We start from the raw sequence: 23,559 nt of genomic DNA, 5'->3' as shown, positions 1-23,559 counted from the left end.
GCAGAGAGAGGATAGGCGGGGCTGGCAGGCAAAGAGTATAAATAGGAGGTGAGCTCTAGGCTTCGAAACAGCAACACACCTTTTCATAATTAAACAAATGCAGCAAAAACAAATGTAACACATCTTTACATTAATAACAAAGGCAGCAGAAACAAATGTAACACACCTTTATTCAGTTAAAATAATATTCTGCAGCCAGCATAAGCACACGTAGCACATCTCTGCCTAGTTAAAATATTCCACAACAGACATGCATGCACGAAAAACACCCATACATGTAAAATAAAAATTAAATTTAAAAAAAAAAAAATGTTTTTTAAAACAGCACCCTATGAGCCCAGGCTGTTGGTCTCTGCATCTGCTTCCATCAGTTGCTGGTGAATGCTCTCTGATGAGCACAGGGCAAGGCAGCAATCTGAGTTTAGCAGAATGTCATTAGGAATCATTTCATTTGGCTAGCGGTGTTTGATTCTATCCTAGGTCTCTGGGCTGTCCAGCCTCTGGGTCCTGGCCCTCCAGGCAGTGTCAGGGGTGGGCTCCCTCTCATGGTATGGGTCACAGGCTGGACCAGTCACTGGTCGGCCACTCCCACAATTTCTGCACCACCTTTACCCCAGCACATGTTGCAGGCAGGACAAATTGTAGGTCAAAGGTTATGTGGCTGGGTTGGTGTCCCCAATTCCTCCCATGGAAGTCTTGCCTAGTTACAGGAGATGGTTGGTTCAGGTTCCATATCCCCCACTGCTAGGAGTCTTAGCTAGGGTCACCCTCACAGATTCCTGAGAGTTTCCACTGCACTAGGTTTCTAGCTCATCTTGGAGGTGCCCCACCCCCACCCCATGCCAGTTGTCTCTCTAACCTGGGCTCATAGAGGCTCACAGAGACTGAACTGCCAAACCAGGGAGCCTGCATGGGACTGACCTAGGTCTTCTGCATGTATGTTACAGTTGTGTAACTTGGTCTTCTTGTGGGACTCCACAAACAGTGAGAGGGAGGGCTGTCTCTGACTGTTACCTGCTTTTGGGACCCTTTCTTCCTACTGGGTTGCCTCGTCCAGCCTTAATACAAGAAGAGATGCCTAGTCTCACTGAAACATAATATACCATGGCTGGCTGATATCTGTGGAAGGGCTGCCCTTTTCTGAAGAGAAAGGAGGAGGAGTGGATGGCGGGGGAAGGACTGGGAGGACAGGAGGAGGGGAAACTGCGATCAGGATGTAAAAACAAAAAAATAAATAAATAAATACAAAAGTTAAAAAAAAAAAAAAAAAAAAACAGCACCTAAGGGAGGTTCTCCCCCTACCCTGGGCGTTCAGCCGCCACTGGTCTCAATTACCAAAATCCAGTGTAGCTGTAACTCAGTGGGGCCTGGCTACTGCTTGAGCTGATGAAAGTTCTTGGCATTTTCCATGTGGTGCTTGTTTTGTAAGCATGCAGAGTGCAAGAGTTATGAGGTCACACAGGCTTCCACCCAGATTTTTAAGGAAGGCCAAAAAGATTAGGCACTGTGCGTTAGGGTAAGATCTCCCATATAGACCCCATACACAAAGCTATGAGTATGAAGCCTATGTTTCATAAAGACTGTGGGATACTGGAGATGTCGGAAGTGGAATGGCTGCTGAGGAACCCTGCAGTCAGTGAGCAGAGCCAGCCCAAACAATAAGCCACCTGAGCTGCAGGTGTCCGGGGCTACAAACAGCAAAGCCATGGGTGGGGGAGTGGGGGTCAGCTACCCCAGGACACTGGAGTCTGGACGGTGCTGCACACACACCAGACGACAGACACACTTAATGGGAGGTCCTATCTACCTGCCATTGGTAGTCTCTCATTCCTCCCTTTTGGGAATATACTAAGAACACATGGTTTCCTTTTTGACTTTACAGAGATTCATGGCTGAGTTTGCCCTAAGTACCGGAGGAGACTTTGAATTTGGACTTTGGAATAACACTGGAGTGTCAAGATTGAAGGGACTTGGGTGCTAACTAAACACATTGTACCCATGAGATGGCAAGGAGCATTGGGGAGCCAGGGGCAGAATTTCATGAAATCTTTTACAGTTCACTATGAGTTCATGATCTGAACACTTGGTCCCTGATTGGTGGTCCTATTTGGGGAGGCTCTAGAACCTTTAGGGGTGAATCTCCTTGGAGGAAGCAGGTTACTGGGGTGTGTCCTTGGGGTACCTATCTTTCCCAGGCTGTTCCCCAACCTACCACGATGTGGTCTGAGCAGCTCCCACGCCATGACAGACCAAACCCACCGAAATCAAAAGTGGAAATAAAGTGGACCACAGTGAAGAGAAAGGTGAACTAACGAAATCATCCCAAGCATCAGTAGGCGGACTCACATCCTTTCAGATCTTTTACAAAGTCCAGTTCTCTAGCAGCCTACCCGCAAAATCCACTACTCCCAGGTAACAGAAAGACTCGGGTCAAATGACATAAATGTTGAGGATTCCGGATAACACAGTGCGAGGGAGAGAAGGTTCTCCACGTCTACAGAGTTCCATCTTGTAAGGCAATGTTAATCTCTGTTCTACAGTGCGGGTCTAAACCAATCTCCTGACACTCTGCTCTCTCCAACAGCAAAATTGGCAAAGTGACTCCACCGGCATCTAGAACTTGGTTTAGAAAGGGCTCACAGACACACAGAATAAGTAGCTGTTCAAAAGCTGCTCTTTCAGCCTGGCTAGTTCAGAGCGGCTGAGGTACACTGGACACTGAGGTACACTGGACACCTTGGACTGTGGCGATGACAAAGCCAGCTAACACTTGTTGAATGCTTACTATCTTCTAAGTCCTTCACACGGCCTCGAAATGACCCTCTAAAACAGACTTTCAAATGAGAAAACCTGTGCCTCTGAGAAAGTTTTTATGCATGACAGAATTTATTAAAGACACATGAAAAATTGGGAGAAGAAAAGCACTCTACACAGAGCTAAATCCTTATTAGGTATAATATTAGCTGCCAGGAGGTGCCAAGACAAAACCCACTGAAAATAAAATCACAAGGGTTGCAAACGTCCTCCATAATCCACCAGGCCTTCTCCCCAGGCAACTTTCTTTCTCTTATCACAAAAGTCCCTGAAGAATCACAGAACCACATGGAGCCTGTAGAGTGAGCATCTCCACCCAAACCACTGAAATTCTGTAGTGTATCACAATAACCTTTACTTCATCAAGTCTCCCAGGGGATTCACCTCCTGCCCCTCTCCTCATTCTTTCCATGTAAGGTTGGCCATGGTGGGAGTATCCACAATCCAGGTATTGTGGGGGCAGAAGCAGGAAGACAGAGTCCAAAGGCAGTCTGTGCCACATACTGAGATCTCAAAAAAGAGTTTTAAAGAACTTTATAATAAAGTTATCATATGCAATGTCAAAATAGAACAAATAATCGTGAAGACAAATATATAAAGAACTAGCAGCAACCAATAAGAATAATGCAAACACCCAAACAGAAATACAGACTGGATATGTAGATAGGCAATTCACAGAAAACTCAAACTAATGAACACAGTTCGAGGAAATGCTCAACCACCCAATGACTTAGGTAATGAAAATCAGAGTGAGAAGCCAGTCCTCAGATATGAGATCTGCAAGAAATTTTCAAATTTGGTGACGCTGGGTGGAGAAGGAAACAGCCCTTCATGCTCCATCTCTCCAGGGCTGGGACTGACTAAAGGACCTCGCCACCACGCCTTCCTGCCATCTTTAGGAATGCAAGGTGAGCATGCCTTCCTGACCACCACTGCGATAATATGAACAGAATATGCCCCCAAAACGTTCTAGTACTTCATTTTAACCTTTCAAACATGTATGTGTTTTATAACCTTAAGCTAAGCATGCCCCAAAATATAGCCATCTTTCCTTCTTGAACTATAAAGTGAGCATGCTCAGGAATGTACTCACAAAATACTTTCCTATATGGCTATATACAGACTGCCAGGGGAAAACAATCTCCATGCTTCCTTCCTTTTCTTCAGAGAGGGCATTGCTTTGGAGGTGACTCCATGAGGTCCTTACCCGTTACACTTGAGAAATTCTTCTCCACTCTTATTGCTTGAGCCTGCCTGGTCTGGGCCTCACATCCGGTAAAATGCCCATTTACTGCACTTCGCTGTGTGATAAAGGTGAGGGTGGGGGCCGAATCAAGAAGAACAAGGGGAATGCAGCACTCTGCAGCTAACACTCGCAGAAAGTCAAGACCACCCGTAGGCCCAAGGGCTTCGGAGAGAGCAAGCAGATCAGGTACCTAAGTCGGGTCCCCTCCTAACACTTCTGTCCTTTGTGGAAGAACACAGCAAAGCTGCGGGAGTGACCTAGCAAGGAGGGAGCTGGGAAATAACTGCTTAAAAAAATCTCAGCAGAACTGAGAGTACAGCTAATTAATATGCTCATCTCCATAAGTTATGAAAGAAGCAGGGGATAAATGGCTACAGAACTTAGGAAGCTGCTTCCTGGTCCTTTGGCCAAGACAAGCGGTAGAGGTGAGGACAGGGACCCTGGACCCACTCATACCACTTAACCTAAATGCAAATAACAGCATGATACATATTTTAATGCATCTGTAACATTAGCCAAAATGGTATGGGCTGGGCATAACACAAGCCTCAGTAAGTTTCCAAGGATTGAAATCCTTAAGTATGCTTCTTGACCATAATGAAATTAAATTAGAAATCAATTACAAAAAAGTAAATGAAAGATCCTCAAACATTTAACCATCAAACTCGAGCCTTTTTAAAAACACAAAGGAAGAAACCGCAATGGAAATGTTCTCATTGAGAAATGAGGCGTGATCAATCAACCATGTCTCCTGCAGACAAAGAGGAGGAGGCATGGCGTGGAGACCAACCAGGCATTTCATCATTACTGCCTTACAATCACGAGCTTGTCCGTCTCTGGCTAGAGCACTGGACTTAGGAGCCATCTAACTCACACCAATAGCTCTGCCCTTAGCACAACTCCTAAACGTCTGCTTTGGCCCAGCACTCTCCCCTGAGCTGCACAGCTGCAGTGAACGGTCGCGCGCACGCACACGCACACGCACTCACACAGCCCAGACACCTTCACTTGAACCTGAGAGTAGACTGTACTCTCTGCCTGCCAATCATCTCCAGCCAGCTCTGCCCTTGCATTCCTGCCCCAGTGATGGCCCTGAGCCGTCAGCCTCCCCTCTTCTACACCTCTCATGCAGTTCTCTTCTTCCTCAGCGGCTCCTCGGCAGCGTCACCCCTCCACCGAATCTTCCCCAGCTTTTCCTGACACGATCTCCTCCGTGCCTTCCTGCAAGCATTTCTCGGGTTGTATTATAATTACTGACTGGGAAGCTGGAGAGATGACTTGGCACTTGCTGCTCTTCCAGGGCACACAGGTTCCATTCCCAGTCCCCATCTGGTAGCTCACAACTGTCTGAAACTCCAGTTCCAGGGTATTCAATGCCCTCTTCTGGCCTTCATGGGCACTAGGCACACAAGTGGTACACATACATATATGCACTTATGTTGTGTGATATTTTGTTTGTGTTCTGACAAAGCTTGCCTAGAGATCAGAGGGTGGGGTTAGCCACTAGTTAACCATTGAGGCCAGGCAGTGGTGGCTCACACCTTTATTCCCAGCACTTGGGAGGCTCATGCCTTTGAGCTCAGCACTTGGAAGGCTCATGCCTTTGATCTCAGCACTTAGGAGGCTCACACCTTTAATCTCAGCACAACTGGGAGGTGGAGACAGGAATATAAGGTGGGTGGAGGATCTCAGCCTCCATTCCATCCGAGGATTTGTAGAGGTAAGAAGTTTCTAGTGGCTGCTGTTCTGCTTCTCTGATTTTTCAGATTATTACCCCAATATCTGATGCCTAGTTTTAATTGATAAGACTAATTAGGATCATACTTCACACCTATACTTGTAAATTTTTAATTAATTTAAAAGTTAATAATAACTACTTACTGTTCTTCCTATTTGACAATGTCTTGGAATGAAGTTATATGAGCACTTTCCAAGGATATAGAGCACAGTAGTCTTTCAGAACCCATTTTCAGACTTCCACTTCCAAGTGTTCAGAATCTCCCCTTCCCTGACTTTTTTACTACAGTACATTGTGTCAAGGAATCAACTATGTGTGTGGTCAAAACCAGCATCCTTTAAACACTATAACACTATTCAAGGCAACGTAAATAAAATTGTCCCCAGATATTAATGTTTGTACTAAAATCCAAGATTTGCTTTAGAGCTATTTTGGTCCGTGCTGGCTCGTGTCAAATGAAGCATTTTATAGAGTAGGGAAGTGAGTATTATCAATGACCCAAGATGGGAAATGTCAGACAGCAAAGCATAGAAAACTGCAAATACAGCTTCTTAACACACTTGAAGATAAGCCAACCATTCAGTTTATCTCAATTCTTATCTTGAAAACATGCTACTGCTTTTTTAAAATTCACTGTTGACAGACAGCAAGATGGCATTGGGGGGGGGGGGGGTGCAGGAGCAGCACTTGGCCTCTAACCCTGAAGACCTGAGTAAATCCCTGGACCTATACGGTGGAAGGAGAGAACCAACTCCTGAAAGCTGACCTGACCTCTGTGCACATATGCACGCTCACACAAAAAATAGTCACAAGATACATTTTTAAGAGCACTGCTGAACAATTGAAGTATTTCATATACTTGATAATTGATGCTGATCCATTTAATGTAATGAATAGTTCCTAGCAAAGAACTATAAAACTTTTCACAACAGTCTGGCTGAATATCAGAGGTAACTCAAGTGTCTCAGAACAAATACGTACCTTTCAACTAGATAGGCAAAAACTTATTCTTGAATAACACCATGAAATATCCAATCCCATTAGTCATTCATTTCACTGTATAAAACTCCATTTCCACGCTTTTGTTATGACAATGTTGAATACCAGCCTCTGCACCAATTAGTTTTCTATTTCACTAACTACATCAAAAGTATGAGCATGGAGCTTTAAAAATTAACAAATTTATTTCCAATTCTTATAAGTGATTTTTATTTAATTATTCCCCAAACCCAATTTAATAGAACACCATGCCTCCACCATAGTCCTTGATTCATGAAAATCTTACCTTAATATTGTATTCTTTTATCAGTTTAAAAAAGATCAAAGCTATAAGATCATTTATTATGAAATATGTTATCAATGTAATGAATGCATGGCATATATAAAGAAAATAGTCACAAATGTAACCACAAATGTAACTTTTTACTTTACTGCTTTAGCAAACCAGTTCACAGATGTCCCATCTATTTCTCAATAGTTTTTGAAATTTTCATTCATTAAACTATATCACACTCAGTTTAACTAAAAGGTAAAACTATTTTTTCTGTCAGAAAGGCTAACTTGAGTGATTGGTTTGACAGTACAGATACCTTTGTTTAATAGTGAAAACTTTAAGAATTTGACAAAATGTATTTAAATATGTCATAGACTAAACTATTTTCTCAATATTTAAAAAAAACTGTATTAGTAAAAGTACATTGAAAGCAATATTTTTTGTTTGTCCCCAAATCCTGGTAAAAGAGACTAAATAAGGAGCCATCAAAAAAAGAAGCCATTTGATAAATTTTAGTGAACTGATGTTAATGACCCTCCAAGATATTAAGACACAAATAACGTCACTAGCAGAGCATACCACTCTTCTACAAGTCAGATGGTTTCTGTCTGTCCTAGTCACCTTCTGAGGCTGTGATAAAGACCATGACCATAAGGAATTTGGGGAGAAAAGGGTTTATTCCATCTCACAGGTTTGAGCCTATCACTGAGGTAAGCATGGGCAGTACTTCAAGTAGGAATCTGAGGCAGGAATTAAGGCACAAGGTCACTGAGAAACACAGCTTACTGGCTTGCTTCCCATAGCTTGCTTAGCCTGCTTCCTTACACAACACAGGACCACCAGCCCAGGCACCACTCACAATGGGCAGGGCCAACCCACAATCACTAATCAAGACCAGTCTGACGAAGGCAATTCCTTGAGTGAGGTTGCCTCTTTCCCAGTGACCCCAGTTTGTGTCCAGTTGATAAAATCAAACCAGCTCTATGTCAGTTACCAACAAAATTGAATAAGGCTCTGAGTAAGCTGCCAATTAATACAGATCAATATATTACTGTTGATATATAATTTAGAAAGTCTGGAAAGACCTGAATGATACTGCTACATCAGAACTGCTTACATTCTAGTAATAATTAGCATTCAACTGAGGACTAGTAGTCGTATTAATAAATTAATTAATATTAAGTAATATTTAGCTGAGAGAATAGTTCATCATTAAAAGGTGTCATTCCAAAGAGTTATCAACTTGTATAACACTGATGTCATGTTGAACAAATATGTACTGTAACAACAAAAATGTTTAATGAAACATTCAGATTTTTTGTTGCAGAAAAGTAATATAAAAATAAAACTTCTAAGACAAAGAGCATATTCAGATAAAATCATTACATTTAGAAGTAAGTAAAGCTGAAATTCAAACTCAAGGAGATAAAGGAATAAGGAGCATCTGATGGCCAAGAGCGTCTAGTCTTTCCAAACAGACAGCAGCAAACAAACCACTGTGGTAATCTACTTCCACTAAGAGAACTGATCAAAAGAATATGAATCAAATCTCATCTTAAACGTCGGTGTTAACAGTATACTAGAAACAACAGCCTTTGTCACCATTTGTTCCAATCAGGAAAACTTTTAGGTTACAACCTAAAAATGCACAAAGCACACATATTTGCAAATCCTTTTAGCAGATGAGGAAAATGTTTAAAGGCTTGAGGACTACTGTTTAGTCTTCAAGAGTGTTTTTCTTGTTAGAGGGTGGATGTTTTCATCATCACTATATCCTGTGCCAAATACAGAATTGCAAACTCTCCATATTCAACAAATGTTTGACAAGTGAACAAATAATTCGTCTTAAATTAACTACTGAGAGATTGTTTTCAGCCCTGAATAGTAATTTTTCTGCATCTTTCGAACACATACTATTTATAGACATGCTCCCAAGTCAAGCCACTTATAACAGATTTATTTAAATGAGGTGGTTTAAAGGGGAACGTGAAAATCAATGGGGAACAGTTTATGCAGAAGAAACCAGGGCAGGCTTCTCTTAGGGCAAGAATCTTAAAGTAGGATGCAGTCACACGAGCAGGTAATCCTAGAGAAGTGCCACAAATCCCAGGCTGCTCAAGACCGCACTGCAAGATTAGTCCTCAAAAAAAACAAATCATTAAAAAAAAAAAAAAAAAAAAAAAAAGCCAGGTGTGGGGATCCACACCTTCTTTAATCCCAGCAGTCAGAGGCCCATCGGTTCTCAGTGAGTTTGAGGCCAGCCTGGTCTGCACAGTGAGTCTGAGGCCAGCCAGGGCTACATAAGATCCTGTAAAGAAATAGAGACAGGGGTTGGGTGTAGGCATGGTGGTGCACCTAACCCTGCACAGAGGAGGGAAGGGAGGCAGAAGGATCCAAAGTTCAAGGATGCCATTGGTAACATACAAAGCTTGAAGTTAGCCTAGACTATGAGAGACCCTGACTCAAAAAAAAAAAAAAAAAACAAAAACAAAAAACTGACGGTGGGGGTGCTTAAAATATTCAGTGACAACTACTAGAATAATTAGAGTAATCAGAAGAAGCCCATTTAAAAAGTAAGTACAATGTTACTGAGTATTTAATTGCACTTATATAACAAATAATGCAAAAACACATGTAAGCAAAATCCATGTATTGCACAAAATTGCCACAGATACTTATAGTCAATTGTTATATGTCTTACTCAGACATGGAACAAATATGCTTGAAGATTTTAATTAAAAAGAATCCAGAAAAGCTAAGACCTTCCAAATGAAATTAAATTTAGAAAATATTCATAGAGTTGTAATTTTATATCCTAGAATGTATTTTATTTAAAGGGATTTCTCAAAGGTGTATAAGAAAAAATTATGTTGAAGATAATAAGGTACCTTATACATGGTAATTAATCTTACACAAACCCCTGTAGAGATTACTCATTCCATGCACAGCTGTTATGTTTAAATGTCCTGGATTCTTTACTCATTCTCTGACATCAAAATCCCTGTCCCCAACAGAGACCCTAACCCTGACCTTTACCCTATACTCCTAGAGATGCGGTTCCTGCATAGAATAGCCAGAATATCCCACCCTCAGGCCACAGCAACTGTTTCAAAGATGAACAGGTACCTGAAGACTTGACATAGAGAGCTCAGAAATTTAACAATGGTGGCAGGAAAAGATGCTGTTTCTTTAACATTGTGAAATTCAAGGACAGTACAGGTCTGGCACAGTGGTGCACACCTTTAGTCCCAGGGCCTGGAAGGTGATATCTATGAATTTCAGGCCAGCCAAGGCTACAGAGTAAGACCTGATCTCAAAACAAACAAACAAAAAATAAAACAATGCAATTCTAAAGTTTTGGTAAGCCTATTGCGGTTCCCTCTTTAAGAAATCCTGCTAGACACTGAAACTAATACAACAAACTGAGTCCAGTAACTGGGAATTGTGAAGTACAGGAACCAAGGGAAAGGAAGAGTGCATACAAGCCCTAAGGACTGCATCTGAACCCCAGGAAGCCATCCAGCCAGAAGAAATGAGGCACCCCCTGGAAGCCGACCAGAAAACATGCTTTTCAGTGTACACTGCTTCCCCTCACAACCAAATGGCTGTTGGTTGACACTGTCATTCTAGTAAGGCAAGGGCAGGCCCAGCAAGCATAACAATATCATTTTACAGACAAGAGATGCTTAGGGAGGAAGAAAGCCCACTTACCCCTAAGGACATTCTGAAAATATACCAATAAAAATAATACAATCACTCACAAATGGTCAATAAGTTGATTTCAGAGCAAAATTCATTAAAGCAGAAGATTTCCTGATCTTTATATAGCATACTTTTCTCTTTCCTTTACATTAAATATTAAAGGGAAAATTTGATCTGTCACATTTTTTCCTCTCTAGAATTTCACCAATTCTATCCTCCATGGCTCTGGCCTATTAACACCAGCCAATTCCATAAACTCTTTATTCTTTTTTTCAATATTTAATCCATACAAATTTTTACAATGAACAGCTGTCAGTTTTATTTTAAATTGACAGTTTCTTTTTGTTGTTGCTGTTATTTGTTGTTATTTGAGACAGGGTCTCTCAACATAGCCTTGGCTGTCCTGGAACTCACTATGTAGTCCAGGCTGACCTTGAATTCAGTTATCCACCTGCCTCTGCCTCCCAAGTGCTGGGATTAAGGTCATGCATCACCACATGCAGCTTGGATAAAATTACTTTTTAACTTTTACTCTGCGTGTGTGTGTGTGTGTGTGTGTGTGTGTGTGTGTGTGTGTGTGTGTGTGTGTGTGTGTGTTTGAACACAAGTGCTTCCTTAAAATGTTGCTACACAGCACTCATAAGGCAAAGGCAAGAGGTTCTCTGTGAGTTCAAGGCCACCCTAGTCTACAGAGGGATGTCAAGGGCAGCCAGGACTATATGAAGAGACTCTGTCTCAAAACTAAATAAAATGTTGCTACAACTGATAATTTTAATTTAATTGTTTGCTAGCCCCTGAAAAAAATGGATATTCTACCCAGATATTTCAAGATCTTCACCAAGCTCAAAACTGTTGTATGATATTTCAGGTAATTCTGTGGTAGCCCTTCTCAGACATGCATGCAGTACTAGAGGCCATGGACTCCACTGATGAGCATGCTAACTTTTAACTCACTTGGCACTCAGTTCTGGGAGCCTTCCTCAGGATGTGATTACAATGTTAAAGTCAACTCGGACTGAGGATACCTTTGTACTTTGGGTCCTGTGCTAATGAAAACCCATCCTCCTAGACTTTTGTAACAAGTGAGTCTGGGCCAGTCACAGTAGCTTACTTACACTCAGTGCTCAGCTGCCAAAGATCAGACCAGGCTCAGATAAAGCAAATGCTGCACCGTAACCAAGCTGTTGCCACACCTTACGTCTGTGGTCTGTAAGCCGCTTGCCCACATTGTCTGCATCTCTGAGTCTCTTCTGCTTTGAGCTGCCCATTCTATTAAAGTTAAACTGTTTATTTGAACAGCAACATGGACAAGCTGACTCAGTTCAGGGGTCTCAACAGTGACACTGCTGACATCGTGGACTGGGTACTTTCTTGTTTTGAGATGGTAACCTATGCCTGTAGACTCAGCAGCATGAGCAGTCTGGACCCACTGATGCCAATAACATCCCTCTCCCTTAGTTCATCTCAGGCATTGCCAAAGTCCCCAGGGTAAGGGGAATCACATCAGGCTAAAAACCAAAGGTTTAGTGACATTATTTTTGTCTTTTGTTGTTTCTGTACTAGAGACTGAATCTAGGGCCTTGCACATGTTAGGCAAGCAATCTATCACTGAACTATATCCCCAGCCCACAGAATTTTTAAAGAAGTATACAAAACTTAGAACAAATTTAAAAAAACAAAAACAAAAAACCTAAATGTATCACTGGGCAGTGGTAGCGCAGACCTTTAATATCAGCACTCAGGAGGCAGGGGCAGGAAGATCTCTGTGAGTTCATGGCCAGCCTGGTGTACAGAGCAAGTCCCAGGACAGTCAAGTCTACTATAAATAAATAAATAAATAAATAAATAAATAAATAAATAAATAAATAAATAAATAAATATAAAAAAAAACTGTCTCAAAAAAACAAAACAAAAACTTGAATGCATCAACAAGGTCCATAAGTCTGTGTGAGTATCAACAAGGTCCATAAGTCTGTGTGAGTATCAACAAGGTCCATAAGTCTGTGTGAGTCTGTGTGTGTTCCCAATATGAATCTTCCTAATAGTTTATACGTTTACAACTGTTCTGGATCTTACTGTTAAATTATTTAATTTACAATGGGACCTAAAGATTCTGAGTCAAAAATACTCTGTTAGAGGTCAAAGTAGACAATGAATCCCACAGAGTTCAGTATCTGGTAAATACAGAGAGAAGACAACCATCATAGCTGTTTTTAGTTGAAAACAGAGCTCTGAATTTTTCCTCCCCAAAGTCACATGACTATTTCTATTATGGCCCAAGGACACAATCTTGAAGTCACAAAACATGTATAGTCATGAATAACTTTTTCATTGTTTTTATATAAAAATATTTGAAATAGACACTATATGTCCAAGAATGAGAAAATGGTAAAATAAATTATAAGGATAAATATCAGAACTTAATGCCTAATGTAAGTGATCATACAGGGCAATATTATGTTAATGTCCTCAATCATAGATATGATAAATTACAAAAAAGATCTAATTTGTACAAATACATATTATTAATGTGAGAGAAGGACTGTTTTACAGAATTTGTATTTTTCAGTTTTCTATGTGGAAAATAACATATGCAGAAACATTTTAGTGTTTTTCTATAGGCAGATGTATTTCATAGACATCATAAGGAAAAAGCAGTGAAAGCTGTATGTGAGAGACCAGCTCCCACATTTATTTACCCCAGGGACTCTTGAGGATGAGGGATAAGAAATTCAGACAGAAATACAGAGGAGAGAGACAGAAACACAGGATAGCCTTAGGAGGGCCTGGGCCAAAACCCAACTGCCCCTTCTGTCTCTGCTAATGGGCTTTTAAAGGAATGCCAAGGGGTGGAGCAAAAGACCTCCCCCCAGCACAGCCAAGTGCAGACCATCTCAGACACCTGGTAACCACACACATAGTCCAGCCATCCCCTAATACAGCCCTGCTGTGTAAAACAAGCTCAGATCTCACTAGGAAACCTCTGTGGACCCCAACAGCTATATAATATAGTAAATTGTGGTAAAGAAAAGCAGGAAATGCTAGGATTTACCGAGTTGTTTCCAAGCTCCATCACTTTGCAGCATCCAATCCTACTGAACCATCTGTGATGGTGTCACAGCGATCTGTGTCGACTGCTGGGTGAAGTAACCTCCTTGCTGACTGACAATTTGTCTTTAAAACCAAGAGATACTACTACCAGTAATTAAAGCATAAAGCGATAAAGAATTTACAAGTTATAGATTCCACACCATAGGACAGAAAAGGATAAAAAGCAGTAGGCTTGAGAGCTTATGGGTTTGTTTGGTGTGTTCTTGGTTTGGGGCTTTTTTGAGACATCTCTCTGTGTAGGGCTGGCTGTGCAAAAACTGTTAGTAGACCATGCTGTCCTTGAACTCACTGAGCTCCTCCTGCCTCTCTGCCTCAGGAATGATGGGAGTAAAGGTATGGGCCACCTTGTCCAGCATCGTTTTACTTTTTAACATAAATGGCCTTTTTCTTTTCCTTCTTATCAGACTTAGTGGAGGTGCTATTTTGAAAGCCAGCAAAGCAATTGCAACCTCTTACAAAAACACCCTCCATGAACTTTAACCTAGAAAGCCACTGAATGCTTATTAGGTACAAAGTGCTGACAAGCACCAAGGGAACACACAGACCAGACAAACGGGCATACGGTGCAGGAGAAGATAAGTATATGACTGAATCTGTTCTTCATGGACTTTGTGGTTCTTTTTTCACACTGCTAGGAAGCAATGACAACTGAGAAGCAGAGGACACAGTGAGTCTGGTCACATGTTGGAGTACAGCTGAGAATCTTCCCAGCATCAACACTAATCCATCACAGCCTGCTGCTTTCCGTGTTAGTACATTTGTCTGTGTATGACCTCTGGTTCCAAATGTGCCACTCTAACCTTGAAAGCCCTAACCTTAGGCATCTGGATAGCCAAGCGTTTGCCTTTTATTTTGTCCTAAGGGCTCTTACTTGTAACCAGATCTCTGGTGAACTCACAACTTTGTTGACCCACAGTTCTCATAGCTTCAGTGTTAAAATCTTTGCTAGAGCAAGGCAAGCCAGGTTAGCACAATGCACTTCTTCCAGCCTGGCCTGCCAGAGTCAACCATTCAGTCTAAGACGTTGGAATCCTAGCCACAACATGTCCAAGCCTCACATGTGAAACCAAACCTGCATTTCATCCAATATAACACAAAACTGAAGACATTTACAACTACTCTCTACTACCTATTATAACAGAATTTTCAAGTCCATACCCATATGTGTGTATAATGTTTTTACAGCCAACATGTAGTATAGAATTCAGTATGGAGAAAAATTTTCATTTTTTAAAAAACCTTCTTTTCAATGAAATGTTTTATCTGCTTACTCATGGCTCTGATAGGTAGAGAGCCCAAAAAATGGATTCCACTCCAAACTGCTCAATTCCAAAACCTATCAGATTATGTCACACTTCCACCCTTGATCTCTGCTTTTAGGGCAGAAGTGAGTGAATTATCATTTGGACATATAGTATAACTCTGAAACCTCATGGATCTACAAACTGGTGGATCCGATGCCTGGGAGATTGGGGCTCTGATCTAATCAGCAGATCAATCCACTGATGGATTCAAAATTGATGAGATGACATTATTTGGAGATGATACAAACAAGGAGTGAGGACCTAGTCAGACAAACCTGTCTTTGAAAAACAGGTCTTATTGCTGATGCCTCTCTGCCTCCCTGAGAGAAACTTCTCTCTGCTAAGCCCACTTGCCACCATGATTTTCTGCCTCAACACAGGCCACAGCAACGGACGCAGCAAGCATACGCCGAAACATCTGAAACTGTGAGCCAAAAGAAGTGTTTTAAGTTTCTGGATTTCTTTTCTGGATTTTGTCAGACGGAGAAAAAGTAACAGAATGGAAAACAAATAAATGCTTTAAAAGTTATAATTGAGGAAAGGCAATTTTTGAACTGCAATTTCACTGCGTAATCGTTAGCAAGGCACTTTTTCTCTCTGGGACTCATTCTCTTTACCTGTAATCAAGGGTTTTAACTAAACCAATGACTTTCCGTTCTAAGGACGCTTGGAACCGAGTCTCCTGTTAAACTCGGCAAAGTCCACGGACACAGGGTCTCCAGCAAGTATGTACACGTGTCTATGCCATCTCAAGCCCTTTATGGCTCATGACACAAAACCGGCTGGCTACCAAGCCCTTGGGAGTCAAAGATCAAGGTCAAGTGCGGGCTTTAACAGCCCCCAAAGGCTGATGCATAAACCTCTGAGGGTCCTCCAGGCTAAGTTAGGCTTCTTGTAGCAAAACCCCTAGTGGGAGAAGAAGAAAGCAGTGTGCCTAGACATCAGAGACCTTAGTCCAGACCCCTCAGGTTTCTGAGTGGAGCCCAGGGGGCGCCCGCGCTTTGCCCCACATCACGCTGCAGCAGCGAGGGGAGGCAGCGGCGGCAGCGAAGGCGGCGGGCCCGGTTGGTTACCTGAGTCGGTCGCCCCGGTGTGCATCAGTCTGACCTCCAGCCGCTGCCGGTCCCCTCCCGGCCTGCCCCGCACCACCTGCCGCAGCAGCAGCCGCACGCGCCGCGAGGCCACGTCGCCCAGGCCGCCCGGGACCCCGAGGAGGAGGAGGCGGGACTGCATGGTGCAGGTGGCACGGCGGGGGGCCTCCGGGGGCTGCGGGACCCAGCGCCGTCCCGGGACACTGCAGGAGGCGGTGCGGCGAGCGGGACAGGAAGCGGCTGGGAGGCGGGTCCGCCGGAAACTCCTTCCCCCCGGCGCGCCGGGCTCCGCGGTGTGGGCCCGGCCTGGGGCGGAGGGCAGGAGAAGCTCCGGCCGGGAGGATCGGCCGCCGCCGGGGCCCAGCGCCCAGCCCCACGCGTGGTCGCCCCACGGACGGCCCCGAGCTGGGGAGATGCCAAAGGCCTTTAGCACCCACCGCTCAGCGCTTGCCTGTTCCTTTCTTGGCCTCTAGCCCAGTGTGTTACGATGCACTGTGGGCCTTCCCGCAACGCTGCTTCCAATCTTTTTTCGGAATTGAGAAAATACAATGGCAGATTATGGAACTCCACCTATTTTAATTCGTTTTCATCTTCCCAGGGTTTCCCTGCAACTGGCTTTGAAAGCCTCCACCTGTGCCTTCTTAGCTCTTGTTTTATCTTCTAAACTGTACGTGGAAATTTTACATTATAATGGTGCCTGAAAAATGTTTAACTACCAGAAGGATCCGAAGCCACCGCTTTGCAGTCAGGCTACAAAGGCAAGAGTTATATAAATATAATTTACGTCTTTAGTGGGCAAAAAGTAGGACGCTGGCGAAGGCTGTCTCCCAGGCATCCCAAAAGCAGCAGCAGCCTTCCATAAAGCAAACGAAGCCTAATTTAATTATGCTACATATCCAAAATGTCAGGAGTGAATTAAGCAAGGCGAAAAGTTTAAGTGAAGTTCTGCGCAATGGAATCAAGCAACCAGGATAAAGGCCTCACTCTCAGCAAATAGCCCAGCCATTTCTAGACCTGCTGGTATCTTCCCTCCATACGAACACCTGCTACCCGAGCACATAAACTCGGAATAAATTCTGAGAAGCAACCAAGGGGACACCGAATGAAAAGAAGAAATAAGAAGGAAGGACGTGGCTGCTCCTAGGTATGGTGGAAGAGAAGGATGATTGTCGATAAAAGGGAAAATCAGAGGCAGAGAGACATCTGGGAGACTCTGGACATGATCCTGAGCCATGTGAGGAAGAGGGGAACCAGCATCCAAGAGGGAAAAGTACAAAAAGGGTGGGTAACCAAAATGGCTGGCTTATACAGGGACAAGCCTCTGGGGGAAAGGCAGCTCAACTCTTGGGCTGGAGTTGGGGAGGGAGATGGTGAGGGGGGGGGATAAGAGGGCATACATATCCGGTAACAGGTAGGCACTGAGGGAGGCTGGGAGAACATGGTGGCCAGGTCTGATGTGATATGTTCAATAGGCACCTCGGCCATTTGTCTCTGGGTTTGAGACTTAACAGGCTGTGAAAAAGAAATTGGGCTGAGTAAGGAACGCTTTGTGCATCTTGCTGAGGAACTTACTTCAGAAGTAAAGGTGGAAAACAGGCTTCTAACCTAATTGGGAGAAAATAAGAACAGTAGTGAAGGTAGTGAATATTTAAGTTGTCAAAAACAACATTATTCCATGAATACATTCTCATTTACTATTCACAGCCACCCCTGTCAGGTCTCAAACCCAGGACAAACTGTTAACGGACGTGCTTATTCTCTTACCAAAGCTGACGATGCCAACGGGTTCTCCCAGCATCCCTCAGTCCCCACCTATTACAGGGTCCTCATGGCTGACATACCCAGCCACCTACCCTGAACTCTCCAGCCTAGGGGCTAGACCGCCTTTTGCCTAGCTGCTCTTCTCTATATAAGCCAGCCATTTTGGCTACTCCGGCCCTCTTTTGGGCTTCCAGTCTCCTGGCCTCTTAGCTCCTGGCTCTTCCCTCTCTCCTTCCCTCTCTTCACATGGCCTGGCGCAGTCAGCCAGTCATGTCCACTCTAGACTCTTCCAGATGCCTCTGACTGTTTTCTCCCTCATACCCACAACAAACCTTCTCCTCCACCATACCTAAGAGCCGCCATGTCCTATTCTTTTCATTTTTCTTTTTTTTTTCTTTCAACTCCTACGTGATTGAGGAAATGACACCTATGTAAGCAGCACACAGACTTACAAAATGCTCCTCCCACTTTGTGAGCACCGGGCAGTTGACCTTTACTATAGTCAACTTGGTTGGATCTGAACTCTGTACTGCCTGGGAGGGCTTTTCAAGAAAGCATTAACTGAAACGAGAAGGCCCTCCCACCCAGAGTGCCCAGTCCCTTCCCAAAGACACTTAGACATAAAGAGTTCGAAGGAAAAGGCAGTGATCTTGCTTGCCTGCCTCCACCTCTTGCTTAGGAGTGTCATACTTCACTGCCATCAGAATCCAGCTTCTTTTGAAGATCAAGTGACTTGACAGAAATCCTCCAGGCCTCCACCACCAGAATGGAAATGCTGAAGCATCCAACCTTGTGGACTGTGCAGCTACAAGATTCTCAACCTCTCCGATGTGCAAACAGTCACTGCTGGACTTCCCAGCTCCTCCTGTATAAACTAGTCTACTCTCCTTTGTTAAATGTATATTTTGTTCAATTCCTTCTTGTCTTCTAGAGAACCTTGACCAATATAGAGCACAGACTCTATGTTATGAATTGTGCTAAACATTTTAATTAACAATCTTATTTCACAGTTTCACAAATATGAGGTTATTTGTGAAATATTACCTACTGTTTTAGTTAGGGTTACTATTGCTGTGATGAAATACCAGACCAAAAGCAACCTGTGGAAAGGATTTATGTCAGGTTACAGTTCCAGGTAACAGTCCATCACTGAGGGAAGTCAGGACAGGAACTCAAACAGAGCAGGAACCTGAAGGCAAGAACTGATGCAGAGGCCATGAGGGAATGTTGCATACACTTACTTGTTTACTTCCCCTGGCTTGCTCAGTCTGCTTTCTTATAGAACCCAAGACCATCAGCCCAGGGGTGGCCTCACCCACATGAGATGGGCCCTCCCACATCAATCACTCATTAGGAAAATGCCCCCACAGGCTCGCCTACAACATGATATTATGAAAGCATTTTCTCAGTGGAGGTTCCCTCCTCTCAGATGACTATAGTTTGTGTCAAATTGACATGAAAATATCCAGCACATCTATATTATAGAGAAGAGGAACTGAGGATCTGTTAAATACCACAGTCAAGGCATCATGATTTAATCTCAGTAGATCTCAGTACACACCTGAAAGGATGGAAAAACAGTCCAAGGCAGTTTAACAAAATGCGTGGTCTAAGACTTAGACTCTAAGTGCTCTTAGGATAAGATGGTGGAGACATTGAGACAGTCTAGCACATTCAGCCATTTAGCATTTATTAAGCAACTGTTCTATAAACGGTAGCATGCTCGGTACTGTGAAATGATGGGCTCCCATCGAGTATGAAAAAGCAAACATACCAACCGAGTTACACAAAATGTCTGTGCACGATTTAGACTCAGGCAGTCAAACAATGCTACAACTAGGAAAGGCCAGTGAGGTCTCACAAAGAATGTAATAGTTGAATCATTCTTCGGGGATATGCATGAGTAGATCAATAGAACAATCTGCCTTTCCAGCATATTCAGCTAGAGAATTTGCCTGGTTATTTATGTAAAAACACAAAGACATACTACATAGTAACACTGGATTTTAAAGTCATACTGCGGGCCTATGAAATGGCTCAGCAGGTAAACATACATGCTGCCCATCATGATGACCTACATTCAATCCCCAGAGACCACACAGTGGAAGAAAAGAACAGGTTCCTACAGTTGTCCTTTGACCTTGATACCTAAATGATAACACATGCACACGTGGTGTGTGCACAAATACACACATACAAATAAATAAATGTAATTTTAACAAACACTGAACCAAGACATGCCAGTTAACAGGAAGTTGTGATAGATGCAGTAAGAGGAAATGGTATATGAGTTAAGAAAAAATTGTTCTGATAGATGCAAAAAATGAATTGAAAGCAGCATTATTTCCACATCAATGGGACCACACAGATTCAGCCAGATATCAGCCCAACATACTGCTAAAAACTATTTCTATTGTCTTTGGAATAGGAAAACTTTGTAAATGGGAAAAACTAGGATTGTGGGAAATAAATAATGTACATATATACCCACTATCAAAATGTTGGCAGCCTCCAGTGGTTAAGAGTACTGGCTGCTCTTCCAGAGGACCGGGGTTCAATCCCTAGCACCCACATGGCAGCTCACAACTGTCTGTCGCTCCAGGTCCAGGGGATCCAGATCTGACACCCTCACACAGACACTACTGCACATAAAGTAAAAATAAATCATTTTTTAAATGTTGGCACCTCAACTTTTATAAAAAGAAGTTTAAATCCGAGAGCCATGCAGAGGAATAATTATCAATGGTTGATAGTAAGTGAAAAATGAAAAAAAAAAAAGAATTCAAAAATACTTTAGAAAACAGCTTTGAAGAAGAGGGATGTCACTTTGAGAAAATTGATTTGCAAACAAAACATCTTAAGTTGAATATGGGAGTAGTAAGAGAAGAGAAGATAACTCGGGGTGGTCAGTTTCTAACTAGTGCCTTACTTTCCTCATCGAGAAAATGGACCTTAAAAACTCCTGAGTCAGATTTGGTGAGCATGGCAATGCCAAGTCAGCTGTCTAAAGCCATCATTATCTAGTTCAAGGTCTTTTTTATTTTATTTATTCATTCATTCATTCATTTTGGTTTTTTGAGACAGGGTTTCTCTGTGTAACAGCCCTAGCTGCCCTGGAACTTGCTTTGTAGACCAGGCTGGCCTTGAACTCACAGAGATTCACCTGCTTCTGCCTCCCAAGTGCTGGGATTAAAGGTGTATACAACCACCACCCAGCTAGTTCAAATTCGTAACAACAGTAGTTTCCTTTCCTTCTTACGCCTAGACTTAGAAGAAAGTATAATTAAGGCTCAAAACAGAAATTGAAGCATATATCTCTTTGCTCAAAACTGACACTTTTTTTTCCCCATGTGTACAGGTGTTTTGTCTACATGCAAATCTGTGTATCATGTGCATACCTGTTTCCTGCAGAGGCCAGAAGAGGGCACCAGATCCCCTGGAGCTGGAATTTAAGACAGTTGTGAGCTATCATGTGGGTGCTGGAAATCGAACCTGTGTCCTCTGGCAGAGCAGCTACTTCTCTTAACTACTGAGCTGTCTCTCTGGCCCCATATCCCACTTCTTAAGATAATCTTACAAACTCAATGGAATCCTGCAAACAGCAGAAATACCATGAGTTTCATAATCTCTACATGAAAGTTGAGGATTGCATGGTGGTGTGTAGGTAAACATGGAGTCTGGAGTAGTAGCTGAGAGTCCTACATCTTACAGGAAACACTAAATGGCCCGAGACACTGGGTGGTATCCTGAGCATAGGAAACCTCAAAGCCTGCACCTACAGTGACACATCTTCCAACAACAAGGGTATATCCACTCCAACAAAGCCACACCTCCTAGGAGGTGCCACTCTCTATGAGATTCTGGGGACCAATTGCATTCAGACTACCACAGGGTGGTCAGGGCATTATACCTGAGAGAACTGCTTTTGCTTTCTTCTTAAGAGCCATGAAGTTGTTATACTTTATTTTCTTATTATTTATTTATTTGTGTATTTTATGTATATGAGTGCTCTATTTGCATCAATGCTTGCATGACAGAAGAGGGCATCAGATTCTATTAGAGACGGTTGTGAGCCACCATGTGGGGGCTGGGAATTGAACTCAGGACCTCTGGAAGAGCAGCCAGTGCTCTTAACCTCTCAGCCATCTCTCCAGCCCCTCTGCTTCCTTTTTTTTTATCTCACATCCCCTGTCGTCCTCCTCCTGATGCACTAAGTTAGACACTGAACTTCCTAGTCGAGATACTGGCAGGATTCTTCTGAATGTGGAGTGGTTGTGCCTCTTTGTCCACAGTTCTGGGTCCTGCTTTCTAAGTCTAGTGAGAGAAAATAACCTTGTTACCCTAGGCACTTGCTTCCTGGACTGTTTGACATTGTATCATGTGAATGTGTTTCTTATTTCAACTGAGAGTTGTCTATTCATGGTTTCCAAAGTACATTCACTAGCTGAAACATGAGGATATAACACTTGGTAGCTTCTTGACGTTTTAGCCAAGGTCAAGTGTGAAACACAGAGAGTCTCCCTAATGATGGGGTGCTGTGTGATGTTTTGATAGAGAGGGAGGAGGACTAAGTTAGGCCATGTGTGATCACTTGAAGTGAGGTGTTGGGTACTTCAGAGCAAGCTGCAGAGAGCTAGGTATGACCGTCCTGGTGGGAACCGGCAGGACAATGGAAGGGAAGGGCATGAATGTGCTCTCCATGCCTGTGTTGAATGTGTTACGTGAATGGAAGAAAAGGCATGGAAGGAGACGGTCTGTGCTTCCCCGGTATAGACTTGGGCACATCACTGGGAATGGCCGCCTCCAGAAAGTCACCGTGAGTAAGCACAAATCTCCAGGATTTTCAACTGACAAATTTAAGAATAAATTTAACCTGATAAGATGACACCTTCAGGAGACAGATGTGTGGAAAGAGACAGCAGAATGGCTTAAAAGGTGACTTTGGTGCTGCCTTGGCAACCGAGACAAGCCATCAGGAACTCAGAGAATGCGGCAAAGCTAACCCAGGCTTCTGGCATCGTATTTGTGCTCTGTGCGACTGTCAGTGGACTTTGCCTCTTGATTCGGTGGCTCTGCCATGTGTCCATGCAGACTGAAATAGTCTCCAAGCTGCCATTAAGGAACTCAGCCATGCCCAGTGTCTATTAAAATTTTTCTTGAGAGAAAATTGGCTATAGCAAAACATTAATAATAATAATAATAATAAAAAGATCTTGAGACCTCCTGAGGGAGGGGGTTTTAGAAGGCCCCTGGAGGTAGAGATACAAACTCTAGTCAAAATCTTGCCCATGAGAACCCAGTCTGGGCCCCCATGAGTACTGCATCAGCCTTTTCCAATACAGCCGTGGACAGAACACTTCTTAGAAAATGCCTAATAGCACAAATCATATTGCTCAACATAATATGAAAAAAAAAAATGGTAACACATAAGACAAACAACTTTTGCTGCTGTTATTTGTGTGTGTGAGAGGGAGGTCAGAGGAAAACGTTGTGAAATTGATTCTCTCCTCCCACCTTCC

At 43.0% G+C, this 23,559-nt stretch overlaps 1 protein-coding gene across 1 annotated transcript in view; it reads right to left on the bottom strand.

The window, feature by feature from the left end:
• Vwa8 (von Willebrand factor A domain containing 8) overlaps nucleotides 1-16,525 on the bottom strand; it is a 340,258-nt gene extending 323,733 nt beyond the window's left edge. The window contains exon 1 of the mRNA XM_006989556.4: nucleotides 16,262-16,525. Coding sequence (XP_006989618.1) covers nucleotides 16,262-16,421 — 160 coding nt within the window. The 5' untranslated portion in view covers nucleotides 16,422-16,525. The remainder of the gene's footprint in view (nucleotides 1-16,261) is intronic.
• Between the last annotated feature and the right edge of the window lie 7,034 nt (nucleotides 16,526-23,559).

The sequence above is a fragment of the Peromyscus maniculatus genome, chromosome 9 (assembly GCF_049852395.1).
Source record: "Peromyscus maniculatus bairdii isolate BWxNUB_F1_BW_parent chromosome 9, HU_Pman_BW_mat_3.1, whole genome shotgun sequence".
NCBI classification, from domain to species: Eukaryota; Metazoa; Chordata; class Mammalia; order Rodentia; family Cricetidae; genus Peromyscus; species Peromyscus maniculatus.
Note: the sequence above shows the minus strand (reverse complement) of the source record. Positions and strands in the feature narration are given on the sequence as shown.